Source organism: Pipistrellus kuhlii, unplaced genomic scaffold (genome assembly GCF_014108245.1).
Source record: "Pipistrellus kuhlii isolate mPipKuh1 unplaced genomic scaffold, mPipKuh1.p scaffold_m20_p_37, whole genome shotgun sequence".
Classification (NCBI taxonomy): Eukaryota; Metazoa; Chordata; class Mammalia; order Chiroptera; family Vespertilionidae; genus Pipistrellus; species Pipistrellus kuhlii.
In genome coordinates, this window is record NW_023425537.1 from 796,413 (window position 1) to 820,576 (window position 24,164).

The 24,164-nt window shown below is 52.2% G+C and overlaps 1 protein-coding gene across 4 annotated transcripts in view; it reads left to right on the top strand.

The window, feature by feature from the left end:
* The window catches only part of SLC39A11 (solute carrier family 39 member 11), a 142,835-nt gene that overhangs the window by 18,111 nt on the left and 100,560 nt on the right, over positions 1-24,164 (top strand). For 3 of the 4 annotated variants that reach the window (XM_036407644.2, XM_036407645.2, XM_036407647.2), the window contains one exon: positions 5,901-6,059. The exons of the other annotated variant lie outside the window; for it this stretch is intronic. In XM_036407644.2, the coding sequence (XP_036263537.1) occupies positions 5,901-6,059 (159 nt within the window). The remainder of the gene's footprint in view (positions 1-5,900; positions 6,060-24,164) is intronic. 4 annotated transcript variants of the gene reach the window in all.

The window sequence follows — 24,164 nt, forward strand, 5'->3', positions numbered from 1 at the left end:
GCCCTCCATTTCCCAAGGATCACTGCCACCATAATGGGTGTCTCCCGCGTCCCTCAGGTGAGTGAGGACAGAAAACACTTTGCCAGCCCGTTTTCAGGAGGGTAAAAATGAAACATGATTTTATCTGGAATAAGGGGTGACGTTTTCCTTCTCCTTGACCATGGAGCTCCTTAACGGAAAGAATCACAGAACGAGTGGATTGCTGGTTTGTCACCTCTCTGGAGGGAGGCCAGCGAAGCGGGGTCCACATCGCTCCTGCGAGGTGTTTGAGTTTCTTCTCGATGGGCTCACTCCCCTCTCCTCCTCCATGTGCCAGCAGGGCTGTTTCATTAGCAGCCAGATCCGGGACAGATTGGATCAGCGTGAGTGGGTGGTGGTGGTGGGCGGGAGGGCTTGACCAGCTGGTGCAGTTGTCTGTCCACAGGCCGAAGTTGAGCGGGTGCTGATGGGTTGGTGGCTGGGTGCCACGGCGAGGTTGCTCTGGGCAATATCATGTGCTCACTCGCTTGGTGACCAGCTGTGAAAAGGATGGCCCCCTCCCCCCCTTTTTTTTTTAATCTACATGGAGTTAATGGTTTTGGCATCTAGCTAGCGTGAACCTACCCCGAAAGGACTGAAGGCATTGTAATCAGTATACCGCCCCTCTCAGTCATTCAGATAGCGGGTCTTTGGAAGAGGAATGGCGAGCTCCAACATAGCCTGAATGGCATTTGGCTTTGGTGCGCCGTGTTCTTACCTTAGGTGTAGCTGTCGTTACTGCCAGTGGGTGCCCCAGTTCAGGTGGGCCCCTCGCACCCCAGAGCCGCTGAGGAGATGTTCCCTGAGTTGAGTTGCACTGGGAAAGGGGAGTCAGGGCCAGAGCTGGGCTGGACTTAATGGCTGACTCGTTTTGTAGCCTTTTTCCTTGGTTTTCACAGAAGGAGTCAGAATTCGCTTGTTGGTCAGTCTGTGTCTGAAGCCTGGATATGTCTTGGGTGATGGTCCTTTCTTCAGGGAACTTAGTGCAGTCGGGGGCCTCACCAGCCACGACCCGCTGTCAGTGGCCACTGACAGTGGCTGCTGAGGTCCTTTTGCACAGGATTTCCATGCTTGTCTAACACTGCAGGCACCTAGCATTTAAGAATGGCCTGACTCTTGGCTCCTTTCCTTCCGGATCCCGTGCAGCTGTCAAGAGCTCTTTCCTGGGTTTTCACCCATGTTCTTTTTTCGCAGCGTTGCCATCGCCTTACGTGGAATGACCACGGCCCTTCTCATCCGTGGCTTCCGGTGCCTTCTCTGTTGGTCACATCACACATCTCTATAGTCTCTCTCGTCATGGTGGACAGCCAGGCCCAGATCAGCCTCTGTATCCCTCTTCCTCCCTCTCCTCCCCCTAGAATGCAGCATCATGTTGACCGTGCAGTAGTCACAAATTCGCTTCCTATTAATTGACTCCAACAAGTTAATTTTACATCTGATTTGGAGGCCAAATTAGATACATTACTTGGCTTCTGTACTTGGAGTAATTACTGCCTTGATTTGTATGGATTGCAAGTGTGCGCCTCCTCCCAAGTATACAGTGGCCTTGGGGGTAGAGTCCGCGGCCATTTGCTTCAACCAACATTGACGGAGCACCTGCCCAGGCAGCCCGAGTTGGGTGCTGCTGATTTGAACTCCGTGCTCCTGTCTCTGGAGACTGGCTCGCACCTTGGCTGCAGAGACGGTGGCATTGAGGCACGGGTACTGATGCTCAGTGCGTTGCCAGTGATCAGAGCGCAGTGCTTTTCTCTCCCCGTTTTATCAGGAGGGAAATTTTGTTTTGTGGCTTGGGTTTTCTGCTTTTATGCCGTCATGACTATCATAAAAGAAATGCTTAACTGCCCCCCTGGTGCGCGAACATTAGGATGTATTCCTCAAGGAACCCTTCACCAATTCATTTGTATTTGCAGAGCTGAAATCGCCCCAGAGTGAGCACTTCAGCAGAAATGAGGAGCTTTGCGTGCCATGGGCTAGGGAGTTCGCTGATCGGCTCTGAATGTTCTGTGCTGGTACCTCTGACCCCAGAGGGAAGTTAATAGCATTTTAAAGTATGGATCCCTGTGGTATTTTGCACGATATTTTGAGAAAAGGGAGCATATGAGTTGTGCTAGGTTTGGGGAGTTGCCGAAGGGAAATGGGGGATTTTCTCTCAGAGTTTTCAAATGTCTGCTGATTTTAAGTGTCTCCTCCAGTCCCTTTCGGTATTCTGGTGTCTCGGCTGCGATTTAGGCAGATTTACAAAAAACACACCATTCGGTGCGGGCTTGTGCTGTGGGGCGGGAGCGGTCTGGGAGAGGTCAATGGTGGGAAAAGGAGAAATGTTCATACTTTCAATCATAAAGAATTAAAAGAACAGCTACAAACAAACGAAAACCGGAAAGCACGCCGTTCAGGTGGCTGTCTCATTATCAGGCAGAAACGTTTCTGGAAATTGAGTTCTTGTACGTGGCAGCGTTTCCCCCTTTGAATTTTCACTGTGAAATCAGCGTCTTGTAACCATTTAAAAGTTACAGTACAGCCCTAGCCGGTTTGGCTCAGCGGGTAGAACGTCGGCCTGCAGCCTGAAGGGTCTCAGGTTCGATTCCGGTCAAGGGCACCTGCCTGGGTTGTGGGCTCGATTCCCAGTGCCTGGGCGTGCAGGAGGCAGCCCATCAATGATTCTCTCTCATCATTGGTGTTTCTGTCTGTCTCTCCCTGTCCCTTCCTTTCTGAAATCAATAAAAATACATATTTAAAAAAATTGTATTTAAAATTTCCCAATAATATTTACTAATCTATATTTGTATATTTTCAAATTATAGTATCCGTTTATTTAACAACCCTCACCCCTCCCCCTCACCCAAAGATATATGCTTGTATAGTTTAAAAAGTCAGGTGGTTCTGCCGGGTTTATAACAGAAGCCAGAGTTCTGGCCTCTTGGGATAAACAGGAGCGGCCGCTTTAACTGTTCCTTCAGCGTTTGGTCTCCACAAGCCTCCATTGTAGACACAACTTCGCCACCTCGAGACCTTTCAGCTGCAGACGTCCCCGGTGATTTTCTGACGTCCCGACACGCGTTACAACATGGGTCAGCCTCGAAAGCATCTCATCCGCGGGATGATCCAGACACAAAGGGACGGATACCATGATTCCACTTACATGAACTCACCACAGAGAGTAGCTTAGAGGTTCCCGGGAGCCGGGGGAGGGCGGGGGGGGGGAGGATGGGGTGCTCTTGCTTAACAGTTTCTGAGCTTCTGTTCGGGGTGGTGAGAAAGGTTAAGAAATAGTGATGTTCGTACAACACTCTGAATGTAACTAATGCCACTGAACTGTAGGCTTCAAAATGGCAATTGTATGTGATGTGTGTGTGTGTGTATGTGTGTGTATACAAATATCCATAATAAATAATCAAATTAACTAATAAAACAGCTTACATGATTAAGACTGTAAATATCATTTCTTTGTTTCCTTTCTTGTGCAATTGTGTTTCCCAGAGTTAGTAAAGGTATCTCTGCTTTCCCCGCTTTCACGGAACCCCAGTTACCAGTCTCCCACCAGAAGTGTGGATTCCTGTCCCCCACCGGGACCTCTCAGGGCTCTGCCATTCGCCCTCCCTAGGAGCCCTCCAGCCCCCTTCCCGTCCCTCTCATCCCTCTGGGCTTCTGCTCTCCTGGCCTGTGACTTGTTGCTCCCGCATCCTCTCCCCCCGTTTCCCCCCGGGACTCCCTTCCTTTCTCTTCCCATCCTCCACTTGTTTTACCCCCTTTTACCTGTGAAAACGCATCCTTGAGTCTCTTTCTGAGAAAGGTGCCTGGGAGGTGGTCTCCAGCCCGCCTCCCCAGAAGCAGGGCTGGATGTGGGGGCTCGTGTGCAAGGAATTTGGGAAAGACAGGCTTTGGTAGAAGCAGCCGGCGGAGGGAGGATGGCGGTGGTGAGGGATGGATGGGGCTGGGGCAGAGGCTGGGCTGAGGTGTGAGAGCACGGGGGTCACTCCCATGCAGCACAGGAGAGAGGTAGCTAGCAGGTTGTCTTCAGTGGGGAGTTTACTATGAACGGCGGCTGCCGCTGGGGCGCTGAAGCTGGTGAGACCACAGCCCAAGAGAGGGATGGAGCAGCAGCGGCCCGGAGAACGAGCCCACGGCTTCCTCCCGTGGTCTCGGGAGCTGACCTGCTAAGACAGGCTCCTCCCTTTTGGGGGCTCCCGGCACGCTGGCAGTTTTCTGGAAGTGGCACGAGGGCTGCGCGTGTGGATGAGGCTGGCAGGAGGGATCTGTCCTCCATTGTCACTCTGGTCGCACTGGGCGCCGTCACTCCGTGTGGTTTTCGGGAGGCGGATGATGCAGATGTCTCTCTTCAAGACAAGGCATAATTAAGTCGCTTTTAGAAACCCATTCAGCGTTTTGCACGTCGGTGATGACTGTCAGGCGTTGGGAGGGGTGGTGGGAGTACTCCAGCCGAGGTGTCGCTGCACCTATAGGCGTAGACGGCTGGGTGCTCAACGCCGGAGACTCCTCGGTTGCATTGCCCTCACTGAGATTTGGCTCCATCCTCGTTTTCCTCTTCGCTCATGTCCGTCCCTTCATTGAGGTGATCGTGGTCCTTGCTTGCTGAGCTCCCTGGACCGGCCACTTCCTGGCTCTGTGACCTGGGGCAGATTATCTTACTACCTCGAGATTCCGTTTCTTCATCTACCAATAGCTAGAGGGAACAGTACCTGTCTCTCAGGGTTTTTGTGACAATAAAGGAAGATCTCCACTGTGAGGCTTGCTCCCTGGAAATAGTAGGTGATCAATAAATGTCCACTCCTGCCAAAACCGGTTTGGCTCAGTGGTAGAGCGTCGGTCTGCGGACTGAAAGGTCCCAGGTTCGATTCCAGTCAAGGGCATGTACATTGGTTGCGGGCACATCCCCAGAAGGGGGTGTCTAAGAGACAGCTGGTCGATGTTTCTCTCTCATCGACATTTCTAGCTCTCTAGCTCTCTCCCTTCCTCCTCTCTGTAAAATACAATATCAATAAAATATATTAAAAAAAAAATAAATGTCCACTCCTGCCTGGCCAGTGTGGCCCACGGTTTGATTCCCGGGTCAGAGCTCATGTCTGGATTTTGGGCTCAGTCCCCAGGAGGGGGCGTGCAGAAAGCAGCCAATCAAGGATTCTTATCATTGATATTTCAATCCCTCTCTCCCTCTCCTTTCCTCTCTGAAGTCAATAAAAATGTTCATTCCCTTTTTCCTTTTCAGCGATAGGGAGATTGATGGGACCACGCTGGCATCGACTCACTGGTTGCCCCCAGATATTTCAAAGGCCGTCACCACTCAGGGAGGAAAGACCATTCTCTGGTGCTCCAGAGAGCAGGCCTAGAGCTAGTGGGTAACCACAGAAGGGAGAGAGGTTTCCACTGAACATAAGGAAGACTTCTGTCTTACAGTCAGGGTCCTGGGGGATTCAGCAAGGACAGAGCAATGTGCCAATGACACTGGGGCCAGGGAAGGCTTTGTTGCCAGGGGCTGTGCACACAGTATGTTTACAAGCACCTGTGCCATCTAGTCACTAGATGTCCCTCGTTTGACAACCAGAGATGTCTCCAGACACTGCCCGATGCCACCTGGAGGGCAAAGTTGCCCTTGGTTGAGATTCATTGAAATAGAGGTTCAATGGCAGCAAACCACATGGTCCTGCCAAGGCCCATGCCATGTCTGCCCCAAGGTGAGTTCTTCCAGCACCACTTCCAGGCGTTCTGGAGGTGGTTTTCTGGTTTGGGATGGGGCTGGCCATGGAGGATCACAGGCCTACCCCATGTGGCATCGCAGGGTGAGTTTGGGCCGTGTAGAGCAAGCGAAAGCCGCCTCGGGGGGCACCTGGCCGGGCTAACGGTCTGTGCTCACTGTGGTTCTGCAGGTCATGCTGGCAGCCTCCTACTGGTCCCTGCTGGCCCCCGCGGTGGAGATGGCCACGTCCTCCGGGAACTTCGGGGCCTTTGCCTTCCTCCCCGTGGCTGCGGGCTTCACCCTCGGCGCTGCCTTCGTCTACCTGGCCGACGCCCTGATGCCTCAGCTGGTGAGTACCGCCCCGGAGACGCGACGTCCCGCCACGGCCTCTGCTCGGGAGCCGTGGTTCCGAAATAGACGCCGCGGGCCGTTTAGGGCTTTTCTGTGGGGGAATTGGATCTGACGTTTCCCCTAAAAGGAAATGAGCTCTCGGTAACATGACTCATCATCCCCTTGGTTACGTTTCGCGAAGTTCGGATTTCAAATGTCAGACTTCGTTATAAATAGAGAGAGCAGCTGACAATCCCCCGTGTGGCGCCGCCTGTATGAGCGGACCCCAATCGGGGAGTAGTGAGGGACCAGGATCAGGGTCCCCACCCGTCAGGGGCTTATGATGTCACCGGGGAGATGACAACACACCCGGCCATAACGTAAGACCGGTGACAGCGTCGCGTCCGCAGGGCTTGTGAATAGGAGGACGAGGTGGGAAGGCTGGCCAGCCGGGCTCTGGGAGGGCGGCGGGGGGTGGGGGGTGGGGGCTGGGGGGGGCCTCACTTCTGCCAATCACAGGTGGTGTGCCCCTTAGCTCCATTTCTCCTTCCTGTCACCGAGGCTAACTCCCTTTAGTGGCTGCAAAGTCAAAACTTAACAATCGGATAGCGTACTGTAATAGGGCTGGTGGGTTGGATCTGGAGAATGAGTGTGTGTATAAAGAAGCACAGTAATACCCGGCCAGGGTGGCTCAGTGGTTGAGCATTGACCTGTGAACCAGGAGGTCACAGTTCGATTCCCGATCAGGGCACATGCCTGGGTTGCAGGCTCAACCCCCAGGGTGGAGCGTGCAGGAGGCAGCTGATCCATGATTCTGTGTCATCACTGGTGTTTCGATCTCTCTTTCCCTCTCTGTCCCTCTCTCTAAAATCAATAAAAATATATTGAAAGAAAGAAACAAAAGGAGAAGCACAGTTAGAACCACAGCCTGAAGTCTGGCTGGGATCCCCAAAGAGAGAGTCGAGGCCAGGCCATGAGATTGTGACAGGCCATTGGCTAGAGCCGGTTGTCATGTGCTGCCGTTGGTAGACAGCAGCGAGCACCCAGTGCACGGGGGTTGGGTGGGCGAGAGGAAGTGGTTGGCCTCTGTGTGGCTTCCCTCAGAGAAGTGAGCACGCCGGGTCCAGCAGGGCGGAGGGGTGGCTGGAGCCCTTGACCTTGGCCGTTCACTGGTCCCACTGCCTGTCCAGGCCGCTGACCCTGGGTATCTTTGTAGATTTTGGCCCTGGCGTCCGGGAAGGACATGGTTGACAGGGAACTCTGTCCTCTGACCCCCGTCCCCTTCACTCAGCCTTTCGGGTTTATTTGTCTCCCTTTTGGAGCCGAAGCAAAGTATGGCTCAGGGTCTTACTCATCACAGCCTATCCATGGAAGCCACTGTGGCATCAAACGTCTCTCTGGGCTGGTGCTGGTTTTTATTTATTTATCGGGGAACAAAGCAGAGGCGGCTCCGCAGTAACAGTAAGTGGGAAATGAGCTGGCAGGGATTTGCAGTGGCTTTGCCAAATGGAGTCTTTATGAAAGGGGGGAAGGAGGCGGGCAGGGAGCGTGCACCCTGCATGGCCTGGGAAGCAGCTGGCAAAAGGCCGGGATGGGGGTGAGGCCTGGACCAGCCCCAGACCAGAGTCCCTCCCTAAGGACGACCCGAAGGAGAAACAGAATGGACACCGAACAGCAATTGATGTTGACATTTTGATGAAAAATATGTCAAAGATGTTGACATTTGATGATCTTTGCAGTTTTGCTTCTCTGTGAAGCTGAGGATGGTGGTAGGCGGGGAGCCTTCACCTTCAGTTTAAAGGGGGTGGGGTGGGGAAGGAGGGCAGGGTATACTTCCCCAAGGCCTCTCCTCCTTCCTGTTAGTCATCTTATTAGAATTACATCAGTACAATGCAAACACCTCATTACCAAATAAAACATTCCTGTGAAAATGCCTTCCTGTTATAGACTGTGCCCCTCCAAAATTCATGTTCAACCTAATCCCCAGGGTGACGGTACTGGGAGGTGGGGCCCTCCTGCAGGTGGTAAGGCTATGAGGGTGGAGCCCCCATGAGTGAGGTTAGTGCCCTTTACAAGAGCCGCCATGTGAGGACACAGCAGGGAGACACCGCCAGTGAGCCAGGAAGGAGGCCCTCATCAGGCACCCAATCTGGCAGAGTTTGACGTTGGACTTGGTCTGCAGATCCGTGAGAAACACGTTTCTGTGGTTTGTACTCCACCCAGACTGGGGTCACTTGTGATAGTCCTCTGAGACTCTCCTGCTCCCATTCTCTCCCCAGCCAACTATTTTCATTGGTTTAGTGGGTATTCTTCCAGATTTTTTCTCTTTCTTTGGGAAAACAAATGAAGTGCCTTTTAGATCTTTTTTATTTATTTATTTTTTTACAGAGAGGAAGAGAGAGGGATAGAGAGTTAGAAACATCAATGAGAGAGAATCATCGATCAGCTGCCTCTTGCATACCCCCTACCGGGGATGTGCTCGCAACCAAGGTACATGCCTTGACCAGAATCGAACTTGGGACCTTTTAGTCCGCAGGCCGACGCTCTATCCACTGAGCCAAACCGGTCTCAGCCCTTTTAGATCTTGAAACATAATCCCTTCCCCCGTTTGCCTGTATTGTGCAGTGCGTTTCACATCAACTCGCTAGCTGTACGCGCCCTGCCTCAGACCTGTGCAGCCCCGGCCGTCTCGGGTCCTCTGCCAGGCCGTTCCCCATCGTGGTGGGGTTAGATGGCTCCGGGCGTGTCTGTGTGCGTTTGGAAATGCGATCCTGTCCTCTGTGTTCGGAAGAACAGATGGCAGCACACGGTCTGCGCTGTTGCTCCGTGCTCTCCTCGGCGTGCTCTGCGTCTTCACCGTCTGCCCTGGGAAATGCGTTCTCCTCAGCCCCTCCCTCTCCTGGGATCTGGCATCTCGGGGAGGCTGCCCAGGTCTGCGGAGGCTGGGAAGGGAGTGGGTGTTGGGGGCTCTGTCTGAGGCTCTCCTCAGAGAGCCTGGCTGGTAGTCCTGTCCAGATGGGCTCCAGGGCACGTTAGCAGGTGGTAGGGTACTGCCTCCCCCTCAGCTCCCCCCCACCCCCATGTGTCTGCAGGAAAAATATCTGCGGCTGTGCAGCCAGTGATACAGAGCATCTGAGAGTGCCAGCTGTTGGGGAGGTGGCTTCCTGGAGCAACCTCAGTGGGTCGGGCATGGGCACACACACACACACACACACACACACACACACACCATTTCATATAGGCTGGCTTGCTGAAGTGGGCTCCCCAGGCACTGAACGGTTCTTGTTACTGTACCAACGTGGCAGGGACTGGCAAAGGCAGACAGGCATGGTTGGCACCTCCGGGGCTTAGATCTCCTTCTCCACGTTTGGACCACAGAGCTGTGACTGAATACGTGTCCCCTCTGGCCCTCTGCTGAGCCAGGAAGCGTGTCCCTGAGAAGCGTACTGTGGCGCTGCACTACCCCGGTGGGTGGTTGGCAGAGATGACTGACGAGATGCCGAGACCCTTAATACAGCTCCTCATGTCATGGTGACCCCCAACCATAAAACTATTTTCGTTGCTACTTCATAACTGTAATTTTGCTACTGCTATGCATAGTTATGTAAATATCTGTTGAGACCCACAGGTTGGGAACCGCTGCTGTAGAGCCTAAGACCATGGGAAAGCACAGATATTTACACACACACACACACACACACACACACACACACGGAAGGGGGAGGGAGAGAAACATCACTGATGAGAGAGAATCATTGACTGGCTGCCTCCTGCACGCCCCCTGCTGGGGATGGAGCCCACAACCTGGGCATGTGCCCTGACCGGGAATGGAACTGAGCCATGCCAGCTGGGCAAATGAGACCCTCTTTTTGAAAACTCCTTACAGCTTCTAAGCTGAAAGTGCTTTACACACGTGAGTTATTGTCTGGACACAGATCATGCCTTCGCAGTCGACCACGTTTTGGGTACCACAAACAGGAGGCGCAGATAATTAAACCTGCAGGCAGAACACAGAAAGGCTGGATCTGATTGTGTTGTATGGTTTTTTTATGCGTTATTTGCTTTCTTAATTCTGTTTGCCTACAAAGCTGGAGATGCATACGGCCATTAGGAGCATTTTCAGAGCAAGGCAATTGGGAAGTGTGTCAGGCGGGGACGGGAGGTGTGGGGGGGGAGTGGGGAGGATCGGGGAGGTTTGGGGGCTTTAGAGAGATGTTGACACCTGGACTTCCCTCTGGAGGTTCTGATTCATTGTGTCCAAGGTGAGGCCTGGCTTTCTAAACAAAACATCCCCACAAAGGCGCTGCTGTCGCCAGCCACGGCTGCTGACTGCCCACTGCAGGCTCCTTACAACTCGCCTTTGTTCAGGTGGTGTGTGTGTGTGTTTTGTTTGTTTGGGCGGTGGCTGTTTTTTTTTTAATGACTCACAGCAATTCAAGTGTCCTTTTCTTTCCCTTGGAAGCCAAAGCCTTATTATTGCAAAAGACTCAGAAAAGAGGGAAAGAAGGACGCCCTGCTGGTGCCAAGGGGATGGGCTCAGGATGAGGAGGGGGAGGAACTGGGTGGCAGACTTGGGACGCACCAGCATCACCCGGAGACTTAAAGAACGCAGGTGCCTGGGGATTCCGGCGCTCACCAAGCCCAGAGCATCATCGCAAGGACAGCCCCGAGGAGGCCCGGCGCTGGGGAGCGGGGGGCTGCGTCTGAGGGACCCAGCCTCTGGGTGGGTGAGGGTGTGCACCTCTTCCCGGTCCGAGGGGCTCCAGGTTCCTCTTGGCACCTTTTCACTGCCTTCCTCCTCTTATTCTGCCAGCCCGTTCCGTCTGACACCCCAATCCTGACTGCTCACCCCTGCCCATTTTTCTAGGAGCTGTTTGCATCTCAGGCTGCCATACGGTAGGGCGAGGGGCCGTGGCGAGTCCCAGGAGACTGGCTCATGGATGAGGCCCAGTGTTCCTCTGAGGCAGCGGCCGAAGCGGTTCAGGGCTAGACCGTGGGTACAGGAAGCAATGCTCCAGCACCAGCCGCATGTACCACAGTCCAGGACACTCTCCACCCGGAGTCCCTGTCACACCCCACAGGCTGAGGGCCCTGGCCTACCAGATGCCTACCTCCTTCAGCTCCGGTCCCAAGGCCAGGCTGGCCCTGTGCTCCTGACCTACCAGCTGTCAGTCAGAGGTTCCCACGCCATCCGCCCTCCGTCCTTGGGCTTGATTAATTTCCCAGAATAGTTCACTTAACTCCGGGAAACAGCCTACTCACTGGCTACCAGTTATTATAAAAGGCTACGACTGAGGAATAGCCAGACAGAAGGGACGCCTGGACAGACGGGACAGGGCTCAGACTCCCACACCCTCTCCCAGGGCACCTCTCTCCCCAGACCTCCCTTTGCTCACCAGCCCGGAAGCTGTCTGAACCCCGAACTTTTGGGATCTGTGGAGGCTTCATGACCTTGGCGATTGACCCCACCTCCCTGGTGGGTGGGGCTAAACTTTCCGACCCTCTAATTCAGTGGCCGGCAAACTCATAAGTCAACAGAGCCAAATATCAACAGTACAACGATTGAAATTTCTTTAAAAAAAAATATTTTATATATATATATATATATATATATATATATATATATATATATATAGATATAGATATATTTTAGAGAGCAAGGGAGAGAAATAGAGAGCTAGAAATATTGATCAGCTGCCTCCTGCACACCCCCAACTGGGGATGTGCCCACAACCAAGGTACATGCCCTTGACCGGAATCAAACCTGGGACCTTTCAGTCCGCAGACCGACGCTCTATCCACTGAGCCAAAACCGGTCAGGAGAAATTTCTTTTGAGAGCCAAATTTTTTAAACTTAAACTATATAGGTAGGGACATTGTTATTAACTTAATTAGGGTGCTCCTAAACTGGCCTTTGCTAAAATCTCAAGGGGCCAAAGAGCCGCATGTGGCTCTTGAGCCACAGTTTGCCGACCACTGCTCTGATTGCATGGTTTGTTCCTTGGCATCCTGCCCTCACCCTTCAGGTGTTTCTCAAAGGTCCCCTCCTATGGTGAGCCCAGGTGTGGGGAAGGGGGTTTGCTAGGGGTGTTGGGACACCTTTATTGCTCTGTCACTTAGGACATTCCAGGGGCGTGAAGAGCTCCGTGCCCGATGCCAGCCTCCAGAGACAGTGAGAGATGGGTTTCTATTGTGCATGGTGTATTGTTACACCCACTGGGATGTTCTGTTACAGCGGCCGGAGCTAACACTGCGGTGAAATCTATAGCTATTGCCAGATCTTAGGAGCCTCGATCCTTCATTGGTCCTGGCATTGCCGGTCCAGGACTCCATCCAGGACATCACCGGGGAGTGTCCTCACACTTCTTTTCTAATGCGGGGTCAGGGGGGTTCCCTGCCTTCTTCTGGGTCCGCCTTCTCTAAAATAGGGTCAGTCCCCGCCCCCCCCCCCCCCCATCCTTGCCTGCGACCCTCTGGTTCTCTGTAAGGGGTCTGCGTTTCCACCTGTTCCCCCCAGCACTCTGCTCCGTGGGGCCAGTCAAACCTGTCTAAGTTACTGGAAAACGACCCCCAATTGCTAGCGTCACTATTCCAGGAACATCCAAGTTGGGGCGATCTTTGCCGATATTTTCCCTCAAGGTGACCTTCCATCACGAGTTTGGGAAATTGGAAATGAGTAGAACGTTCCAACCACGTGGCCCCATCTGTTAGGCCCCAGCGCGCGCTCCAGCTTTGGTGTGTGTGGTGAGGTTCCGGTGCCTGGACCCTCTGCATGCTCCTTTGGATGGGGAAAGGGTCTTTGCAGAGGTGATGCAGTTGAGGGCCATGAGATAAGGGCTGTGTTGTCCGGGCGCAGCCTAAATGTGGTCACCGGTGTCCTCAGGATAGGGCCCAGGAGCTCTGGCACAGAAGAGAGGTGCCGTGATCATAGAGGCAGAGGTTGGGGTGATGACACCCCGAATCAGGAGCCTACAGAGGGGGTGCAGCCTGCCAGACCTGGATTAGCCCAGTGACCACACTGATGGACCTCTGGCCTCCGGAACTGTGAGAGTGGATTTCTGTTCTGAGCCATTTGTTGAGCAGCCGCAGGAAATGGAGTGCAATTTGCGCCTTCATTCCTCCGGCCACTCCGGGGGAGCTGGTGTGGCTCTGTGCCAGGGCGGGGCTTGGCCAGGGAGAGCCCTCCCTCCCACGGCCGCCTCCCTGCCGGTGGTTAATGCCTGCTGCCCATCTGGAAGCTCAGCACAGATCAGCGATGTCTGCCTCCATTCCCTGTGCTGTCCTCGGATTCGGTGGTTTTAAACATCTGCCTCGAGTATGGTAAACGTGGCCAGCCTTCATGACATCTGAGTGCGGGGCACATGGACTTTGACCTTGTTATCCTCTGGCCTGTACTTTCCTGTATCTCTGACAGTTCTTTAAGGAAGGCGTCTTAAAAGCTACATATAGATCAGGTTGTCAGTAATAAAAATAAACGACATCAGAGTGAAGAACAAAAAAATTGTGTTTGATCCTGGAACTGTGGACTTTATGTTTTCAGGTAACGGGAACTAAAGCACCTCTTCCACATCTTGGAGTAATCGCCTGAAGCTTTGGCTAGTCATATAACTTAAGTGCTCTAAAATCTTACACACGGGCTATAAACAAAATGGATGAGATTTTGGTGTGTGTGTGTGTGTGTGTGTGTGTGTGTGTGTGTATGTGTTGGGGGAGGGGAGGATTACTATGAAATCTCCATATTATAAGGAAGTGCCTGCTTTGAATTTATTCACACCATTTTTCGGGAGAGCCTCCTTTTTTTTGTTTTTGTTTTTGTTTTTTTACTGGTCATTTTGTAGAAATGTTATTACATTTCTAATTTCCATAACTTCCCATCATCACGTTGTCTAAACGTGGCAGTCGCTGGGTCTGCCGCCGGGGGGAAGGGTTTTTCGCAGTCACTGTGCTGAGTTTCAGCATTCTAACTGTGAATCCCAACAGGAGGCCAGGGCAGCGCGGGCCACCGATTCTTATTTCGCTCAGTTACATTTTCAGCCCGATGCCCGCTTCCCGTTTGCCATGTTATGCCTTTCACGTAACGAGAGAGAGAAGCCACTTACAGTGCCGTCTGCCCACAGTCAGATATGAGAGCAGCATTATCCTTTTTCACGCTGTGCAATTTCCAGGACTTCTCATCAAAAGGGAAGATGGCTCGACTGATGAAGACAGAAGAAAATAAGGGAGAGCCCCTTAAAGGAACATTCGTTTTATCCAGATGACAGTAATGTCCCCAGATAATTAAGTTGATATTATCCATATGTGAAGCCCCAACGCTGATGGGTGGACACCCTAGGCAGTGACCTGTGTTTTAATTTTCAAGACGAGGACTTACTGCTTTTCTCTAAACGAATGCAAAACTCTCCACCTCGGAGCAGTGGGAGGAGAGGAACTGTCCTCACTCGGAGCCTGGCTTGGTGACACTCCGGGAGGTGGGGATGAATGACAAATTGTCATCATTATGATAGCATGCTTCCCATGATAGCATGGTAATTTCTCAGAACCGTAGATGCCCTTTAAAAATTCGACTGAAAGGGGAAAAAACAAAGACACCAGCCAGGCTGTTTAAAGGTAATCTGTATCCCGAAGACATGTCTTGGGCCGGTGTAAACAGAATGATTTGACACAAATGGAATATTTATATCCTTCGCCATTATCGTGTTAGAAGGCATGATAGCTGCTCCAAGCGATTTAAGAGAAGCCTGCACCGCAGGCTCCTCGTTATCCCGGCAAAATCATTTCATTGCAAGTAGGAGGATTAAACATTTAGAGGAAAGGCGATACCAGCGGTAGGAAAACACGGTACAAATGCTGCCAAAAATCTGGCTCTGCCGAGCTCCAGCCACCAGATTCAGTGAGGATGTCCGACGGGTTTTTTTGTTTGTTTGTTTGCTTATTTATTTGTTTATTGTGGTTAAAAAAAGTAACATAAATATGTACTACTTTAAACAAAAAACAATTTAGCCGGGACCGGTTTGGCTCAGTGGATAGAGCGTCGGCCTGCAGACTGAAAGGTCCCGGGTTCGATTCCGGTCAAGGGCATGTACCTTGGTTGCGGGTGCATCCCCAGTAGGGGGTGTGCAAAAGGCAGCTGATCGATGACTCTCTCTCATCGATGTTTCTAACTCTCTATCCCTCTCTCTTCCTCTCTGTGAAAAATCAATAAAATATATTTTTTAAAAAAAGAAACAATTTAAATAAAAAATAACAAAAGAAGAAAAAGGGAAAAAAATACCTAACTTAAAATTCACCCTCTTAATCCTTTTTCATTGCACAGTTCCGTAGTGTTCAGTATATTCACGCCATCTCGGAAACTTTTTCCCCTTGCAGATCTGATATTCCTCGAAGTCCCCACTCCACAACTCTGCACTCCCTCCTCCCCCATCCCTGGTAACAGCCATTCCACGTCCTGTTGCTACGACTCGGTCTCCTTCAGCTATCTCCTGTGGTTGGAATCATAAAGTCTTTGTCCTTTGGTGCCTGGCTTATCTCACTTAGCACAATGCCCTCCAGCTCCATCCATGTGGCGGCACGTGTCAGCATGCCCCTCCTTTTCAAGGCTGAGTGATACTCACTGCGTGTCTGTTCCACGTGTTCTTCATTCATCATCTGTTGGTGAGATTTTGGGTTGTTCCGCCCTCTGGCTGTTGTGAGAAGTGCTGCTGTGAACACGGGTGTGTAAATATCTCTTTGAGACCCTGCTTTTCATTCTTCTGATACCCAGAAGTGGGATTGCTGGAGTGTGGGGTAGTTCTCTTTTTAATGTTTCGAGGAGTCTCCATTCTGTTTTTTGTATCAGTTGTACCATTTTTACCACCAGGGCATAGGGTTCCGGTTTCCCCACATCCTTGCCAACACTTGTTATTTTCTCCGTGTGTGTGTGTGTGTATGTGTGTGTGTGTGTTTTAATAGAAGCCATCCTAATTGGTGTGAGAGTGTGATTTTGTATTTCTCTGATGCTTAGTGATGTTGAGCATTATTTTCATATGCTCGTTGCCATTTGTATATCATATTTGGAGAGATGTGGGTACAAGTTCTCTGCCTGTTTTTTTTGAGATGGTTATTTGATTTTTAAAATTTTTTATTTAATTTTTATTTTTTTGGTTGACTGGCTGTTTTCCTTCCCGGGCTTTTCCATGTAATTTACTGGGGGAGAAATTTCTTCCAATACGGCACCTCTAGTTTAAAAAAGTGGAAATTAGTGGCAAAATGTGATCTTCTTTTTAAAAAGATCAACTGTTTTTAGTTAATCTTAAAGGCGTTGATTTCATAAAATAAAAAAATGGGTATACTTGCCAAAGGAACACGTGGCTGTTTAAAACAAAGCCCAGAACTGGGGTCCTCTCCGTGGTTTCAGATCTGCTCAGCTAGCAGACAGCGGAGCACAGCCCCAACTCTTTGGTGTGAGTCTCTTTTTTTGGTTCATGGACACTTTTTATTATTTACTTATTTGTATTGATTTTGAGAGAGAGAGAGAGAGAGAGAGTGTTGGGGGGGGGGGAGAAGGATAGAGAGCTAGAACATCAATCAGCTGCCTCCTGCATGCCTCCTACTGGAGATCGGGCTACCACTGGGCATGTGCCTCGACCAGGAATGGAACCGTGACCTTCTGGTTCATGAGTCGATGCTCAACCACTGAGCAACACCAGCCGGACCTGAGAGCTCTTTAGAGCAGTTTGGCAGTCAAGTTCCCAGGTCAGGAAGCAGTCTGGAGTTGAACTTCTGCTGAATATCCCAGTCTCGGTGGTGGGAACAAGCTCTGTGGTTAGCCACTCGGAGGTCAGAGGAAAGCCGGTGCTGAGAGGGAAAATTATTTCCCTTCCATTTCAGTTCCTGTGGGATCCAGTTTCTGCCCACGCTGCTGCCCCGAGCTCTGTGGCTGGAGGTGGGACTCCATGTGCTTATGGGGAAATAGATGTTGGTGAGGACTTTGCCTTTTTGATTTTCCTCCGGCCCTCCTCTCCTCCTCTCGAGGTTTTCCTGACTTAAGCAGTGACGTCCCTTGGCCACTTGCTTTCTGAGTCTCTTGAGGGACAGAGATGTTTCGCCAGCTGGGATACAGAGCTCAGGATTTGTGGCCATTGAAGATGTCAGTGGCTCTCAGCAAACTCAGCAGCCTATATGCAGAGAAGAAACCAGGACTGCGGAAGTGTCTCAAACGGCATCTGGACTACAGCCTTCCTGAGTCGGAGTGACGATGGTTCACGCAGAGAAATCAGCCATTTGGCATGCTTTTCTCAGACTTAGCCTGAGCGGGAGGATCAAAGGAACAGTAACACTGCCTTTCTTTTAGAGTCCCAGTTGTTCTAAAATTCGTGGACTCATTTGGCAGAGACTCGCCGGGTTGCCATTGGAATGCGATGCCCAGTGTAGACAGAAAGGGCTTCCGTGAGTCATGGTTCATTTAGTGATGGGGGGCCCCTTAGAGGGTGGGTCTCCAGGCCTCAGGGAAGCCTGAGTAGACACTCCTGACATGCAGACAGGAAGAAGGAGCTGTGTTTGGGACGTCAGGGGTTGACCGGGATGCAAGCTCAGAATCCAAAATGTCTCCCAGGATGGCTGTGCTGGGAGCTGTGGGGACTCCTGGGCTTGGCCCTTCTCGGAGGGCTCCTGACAGAGTTGGTGACCAGGTCTTCTCTATGCACCTCACTCCCCCTCTTCTTGTTACTTCAAAGTGAATGTTGGACTCTGGCTGGTATGGCTCAGTGGTTGAACACTAACCCAGAAACCAAGAGGTCACTGGTTCGATCTCCAGTAGGGGGCGTTCAGGAGGCAGCCCGTCAATGATGTCTCATTCTCATTGATGTTTCTATCTCTCTGTCCCTCTCCCTTCCTCTCTCTCTCAAAATCAATAAAAGGAACACACATACACACACACACACACCAAAAACTAAGTGAATGTTGGCAACAGAGTCATGATTGTTACGGCATTTTGGGTGGTGGCAGGTGGTGTGGGTGCAGGTCAGAAGAGCACAGGTCTGGAGTCAGATTGCTGGTTTTATTTCCTGGTTCCTCCAAGATTCACCGTGTCCTTGACGCTAGATCACATCTCCACGCCTTAGTGTTCTCATCGGTAAAAGGATAAAAATATCACTTGCTGAATTTTGTTTGAGAGGATTAAATAAAATATCCACTTAAAGCAGTAATCGCAGTGCCTGACGTTCGGTTAACATTAGCTGCTATTATCCTCTTAAGTGAGATTCGTTTAGCAAAAACTGGCTGCTTATCTAAGCAAAACTCTTGAGCCTTGACATTCCAGATAGGAGGGACGCTCCGTTCCAAGCACTTAACAAATCCAACTTTCCCTCCAGTCTTCGCTTTCGATTAATTCCACTCTCTTTAATGCTAAAGCGTGGACCCAGGTCCCCAGCTCTTGTTCTTTGCTGACATAAGCTGACATCGATTCAGAGAGAGGAACGGGAGGGGGGGAGGGGAGAGAAATATCAATGATGAGAGACAGACATTGATGGGCTGCCTTCGGCACCCCCCCACTGAGGAGCATAGGCTATTTTAAAGACTGTTAACTACCAGTGAAGACAGCAGGGAGTAATTAAGAACTGAAGAATAACTAGCTTGCAAAGGGCAGTCCACTCCCAGGACCCTGAGACCTTGGCTGTAACACACGAAGGCTGGATGTCCGCAGTCTCGCCCCGGAGGGCTGGGGAGTTACGGATACAGTCGGATGCCACGGCCCACAGAGCAGGCCGGCTGGGGACAGGAAGTGCTGCTGTCCCAGCAGGCCAGCTGGTGTGCAGGCCCGTGGGTCCAGGTGCCGGGCACAGGTCACAGGGCGTGAGCGGCTGCCCTGGGCAGCAGCACTGGGCTGAGCCTCTGCCCGTTGGTTGGTCTGGGGCCTTAGTTTCCTGGCATGCCACCTGTTTAGTCTGCTGTTGGGGTTGGCCCTGTTGAATGGCCTCTTTGCAGTCCACGGAGTAGGGAGGCGGCTGATGGTTCTGGAAGGATTTACAGTATTTCCACACCTTCCCAGGCCTCTTCCCTGGACTATCCTCTTGTCCTCCCACTGCTTCTCAAGAGCCAGTGAGGACGGATGAAGTTGCTCTGGGAGTTCACACTCCTCCCTCTCTGGCTCTCCCGTGCCCGAGTCATCAGCGGCATTGATTGGCGCCCCCCCCCCCTTTTTTTTTTTTTTTAATATATTTTATTGATTTTCCACAGAGAGGAAGGGAGAGAGATAGAGAGCTAGAAACATCGATGAGAGAGAAACATTGACCAGCTGCCTCCTGCACACCCCCCACGGGGGATGTGCCCGCAACCAATGTACATGCCCTTGACCGGAATCGAACCTGGGACCTTTCAGTCTGCAGACCAACGCTCTATCCACTGAGCCAAACCGGTTTCGGTGGGTCCCTCTTTTTTTTTTAAAGCTTCATTGTGATGGTGCTGGCCTGATGGTCACTGTCTGAAGGCAAGAACCAGGGCCCCCACCTCCTTGTATTCTGGGCCAAGGGCAGTGCCGTGCCCAGCGTCTGCATTCGGTGAGCGCTGATGGGAACAAAGACCTCTGTCATTTCATCTCGTTCTCGTGAACGAGGGTGACTGGCCATTTTCCCTGCAGGTCTCCGGCACCCATTCTCCCTTTCCTTCTTGGCTGACATCCCAACCCCCACTCTGCTCTTCCCTGGAATTCCCTCTGCAGGAGCCTCCCCACAGCTCCTCCTGCTGCCCCTGCCGCCCTGTCCTCCCCATCCTCCCCATCCAGCCGTCTCTGCACAGCAACCAGGCTCTTGAATATGCATACATCACCGCAGGCCGCTCCCTGCTCAGAGCCTCTGACAGTCTCCTTTGTGCTTACTGCTAAGGACAGACGTCACCCCACAGTCTGGCTCCTCATCCGTCACCTGCGCCACGGCTGGCTCCTGTTCCTCCCTGGACACCTGTCCCAGCTCCGGCCTCGGGGCCTGCTGCTCCATCTCCCACTGATGCCTCCAGCAGCTCTGCCCCATCCCGGACCCCCTGCTTGGAGGTGCCCTTGGTGGGCCTCACGTGCCCATGGTGGGCACGGGGGCTCAGCCGGAAGCCCGTGTGGTCTCTGCAGAGGGATGAGTCAGGGTGAAGGAGCCGGTCGTGGTGTCCGGCAGCCCACAGCATGCCCCTGCTTCCTGCGCCCTCCCACAGAGTTCTAGACCAAGAAGAAGAATGCCCAGCAGTAGGTCTCACCAAAACCTGACCCCAGCAGAGAGGATGGGCGTAGGAGGTGAGGCAACTAAGCTGATGAGTCTTTTTTTTTCTTTTTTCTTTTTAAATATATTTTTATTGTTTCAGAGAAGGGAGAGGGAGAGAGATAGAAACATCAATGATGAGAGAGAATCATCAATTGGCTGCTTCCTGTCTGCCCCATTCTGGGGATCGAGCCCACAACTGGGACCTCCTGGTTCCTAGGTTGACACTGAGCCACTGAGCCACTCCAGATATTTCTGGGGAGGACAGCGTCCCACTTCTGGAGTCAGCTCTTAGGACTGTCTGGGTGGCGCAGTCTGGGATGGAGCCTCAGGGCCCCAGAAAATAATCTGTGTCTGGCTGTCCAGGGGAACAAAGCAAGAAACAGCAACCTTTTCTGAGCTTTCCCGAGGGATGTTACGCTGGAAAATAATTGTTCCATCTCGGTCGGCCCAGGCCCCTGAGCGGGCATGGGAGCGGGTATTGATCCGCTCAATGGCTCTTTAAAGATCGGGCTGTGTTTGTCCTCGTGGCTCGTACGCAGGCAGCCTCTTCTCCGTCTCCAGACTCCCTGGGTTCAAGGTGGCAACGCACACAGATCCAGCGGCCACTGGGTAAACATTAGGCCAGTGACTGGATGGGGAGCCGGCAGCGCGAATCTGTCAAATGGAACGGTGAGAGGGAGCGATCTGTAACCCCCCCCTACTTCCCACCGATTCCTACCCTCCGCTTCCCTAAAGTGACAGGCTGCCCTGGCCACATGGCGGAGGGCAAACGTGAAGGCCCTGAGAGCACAAAATGTCGCTTAAAAATATTTAGCCTTGAGCGCTGGGGCTCATTTGGCGGTTGGGTGGGCATCGTCCTGTGCACTGAGATTGCTGGTTCGATTCCCGATCGGGACACATGCCTGAGTCTCAGGCTTGATCCCCAGTGAGGAGTGGGGGGAGGGTGAAGGAGGTAGCTGATCGATGTTTCTTTCTCTCCCCCACACTCCCACACTCTCTCCCTCTCCCTCTCTAAAATCAATAAAATATATATATATATATATATATATATATATATATATATATATTTTAAAATGTCTTTTAATTTCTTTTTCAATTACCGTTTACATGGAATGTTATTTTGTATTCGTGTCAGGTGTACCACACGGTGGCTAGACAGTCATATATACCTTACACAGTGGTTTCCCTGATGTTCCCATTACCCACCGGGCACTGTGTACAGTTGTCATGATATTGACTCTGTCTCATGTCCTGTTCTTCACCTCCCTGCCGGGAAATGCCTCTGCCTCCTCCTCTCCTCTTGTGTGATGTGCTCCCCTCACTCCCCACCCCCCTTCCTTCGCCACGCTCAGACCGGAGTTTCTGTTTCAGCGACACCGAGTCCCACTTTCTTTCCCCTCCCCTGCTGCTTTCACTGCTGAGACAGGCCCAGTCCGACTTTCCGTCTAATGAGAATCGTGCTGAAAATCACAGCTGAAACTCAGGGAGGGCGTATTCCATGCCCGGGGTCCTGCCGAACTCGTTACAGAAACATCTTTATTGTCATCCTAGGGGAGCCGCTCAGTCCCAGCAGGCTGCGAGCATGCTTTGTCCCCGAGTCGGAATGCCGGCCCCTTTGTGCAAACCGCAGGTGCTTTGTGCATGTCCCTGCCTCCCAGATGGCTCAGGGAGGTCTGCGGGCTCTGCTTTGCCCGGGGCTTCTCTTCTTCCATTACACAAACTGCAAGCCAGGGTAGGTGTGGGTACCCAGCTGTACTGGGTGGAGGCAGGCCGGGAGCCGTGGGCTCCGCACAGCAGTCTCCTGGGAGTCATCCTCCCGGGAAGGGAGTGCCCTCACCCTGAGGCACAGCCCTCACGCCCGAAGGGAGCCGGGAGCCGCTCAGAGCCTCTTCGAATCTCCTCTCTGGCAGTTGTCCTTGCTGAGCTGTTCATCATCAGGACAGACGGGGGTCTCACTCTCGTGGTTTTTATGTTTGCGCTCCATCTGGTTGGGAAATGGGAGAAAACGCATTCTCGCCCAGGAGGGGTTTGGAGATAAAGGACCGAGTGAGGTTTTCATGAAAACAGGGGGAAGCAGAGCTGAATAACCCACCGCGGGCTACTTTCTTGCCACCTGAGAAATCAAGTGATTTTCAGAAAGAGAAAATGAGACCGAGAGAGTGAGTGTGTGTGTGTGTGTCTGTGTGTGTGTGTGTGTGTCTGTGTGTCTGTTGGGTGGGGGATGGGGAACACAAACCTTCTTGATTTCTGTAAGCAAGCAGATTCTAGAGATAACTCGCTACCAAAAATCTCATTTTAGCCCGGCCAGGGTGGCTCAGCGGTTTAGCATCAATTTATGAAGCAGGAGGTCATGGTTCAATTCCCAGTCAAGGGCATATTCCTGGGTTACAGGCCCTATCCTCAGTAGGGAGTGTGCAGGAGGCAGCCAGTCACTGATTCTCTCTCATCATTGATGTTTCTATCGCTCCCTTCCTCTCTCTGAAAGCAATAAAACAAAACAAAACAAAAAAACAATTCTCATTTTAACTCAAGTTCTCAACTATTCCTAAACCCGACGGCTCTGTGTTTTACTTTCTCCCTTTCCCTCTCTCCCTCCCTCTTTGGTAAGCAGGCATTGATCAGAAGGCATGGATGCAAGAGCCAGCCGGGAGGTCTGGGTGATTCGGAGGCGGGATAATCAGGCTGTAGTTGGATCAGCCGGCAGCACCGGGGAGGTGATGGTCCGTCTGTGTCCCGGACACTGAGTCCCAAACCCCCGGCGGGGGCGCGGGGAAGGGGGAGCCTAGGGAGGGCCTGCTGAGCTGGGCTCTGAGGACACAGGCCGCTGAGGCGAGCTTGCTGAGTCTGCCCAGAGGAAATGCATTTCCATTGGTTCTCTGCTTTGCTTCTCCTGGGGTGGGGAGGGGCGGGGGGCACTCCTTCTCACCTCCTAGGGAGGTTAGATGCCTCGTGTGACCCCTGGAATCATGGATCCTTTGACACAGCCCCCGTCGCCCGGGTTGCTGTTCTTTTAAATACTCCTCCAGCCCCCCTTTTTAATAGTCAGAACCGCCGAGAGCCTTCAGGGCCACGTCCTGGTGTAAGGCAGCCGACTTAATTCCCATCAGTGGGTTTACCCCGAGCCGCTGTCACAAGCTTGATCTGTCATGTAGACATCAAGCTGCCGGGGCTGTTGCAGTTAGCGGCGGCTTGTCCCCGTGTCTCCGGCAAGTCCACAGGATTTGCTATGTGTCAGGCGGAAAGGGGAACCCTGTATTACCCCTGTAGCTGGCTCCCAGTGGGCGCTGTGATGAAGGGCTTGTCACCTGTCATCAGCTGTCTCCCAGCCCAAACCAGCAGCACTGCAGAGGCGAAGGCGAGGCCGCAGGGAGCAGAAAGGTGCAAGTTAGGCGTGTGGTGCCCGGTTCAGAGGGACAATCTTGATGCCTTTTTGTTGGGGGGCGGGGGTGGGAGTGGGGGCAGAGATATCCTCTGCTGATATCTTCCAGTGACCCCAGAAATGACTCTGGCTTACTATGTAATGGCTTTTCCTTATATTTTTAAAAATGTACTTTTTAAATGTATTTTTTATTGATTTCAGAGAGGGAGAGAGAAACATCAATGATAACAGAGAATCATTGATCGGCTGCCTCATGCTCGCAACCCTCCCCCCCTTTTTTTTAAAAATACATTTTATTGATTTTTTACAGAGAGGAGGAGAGAGGGACAGAGAGCCAGAAACGTCAATGAGAGAGAAACATCGACCAGCCGCCTCCTGCACCCTCCCCACCGGGGATGTGCCTGCAACCAATGTACATGCCCTTGACCGGAATCGAACCTGGGACCTCTCAGTGCGCAGACCACGGAGCCAAACCGGTTTCGGCTCATGCTCGCCCCTTACTGGCGATCAAGTCGAGAACCCGGGC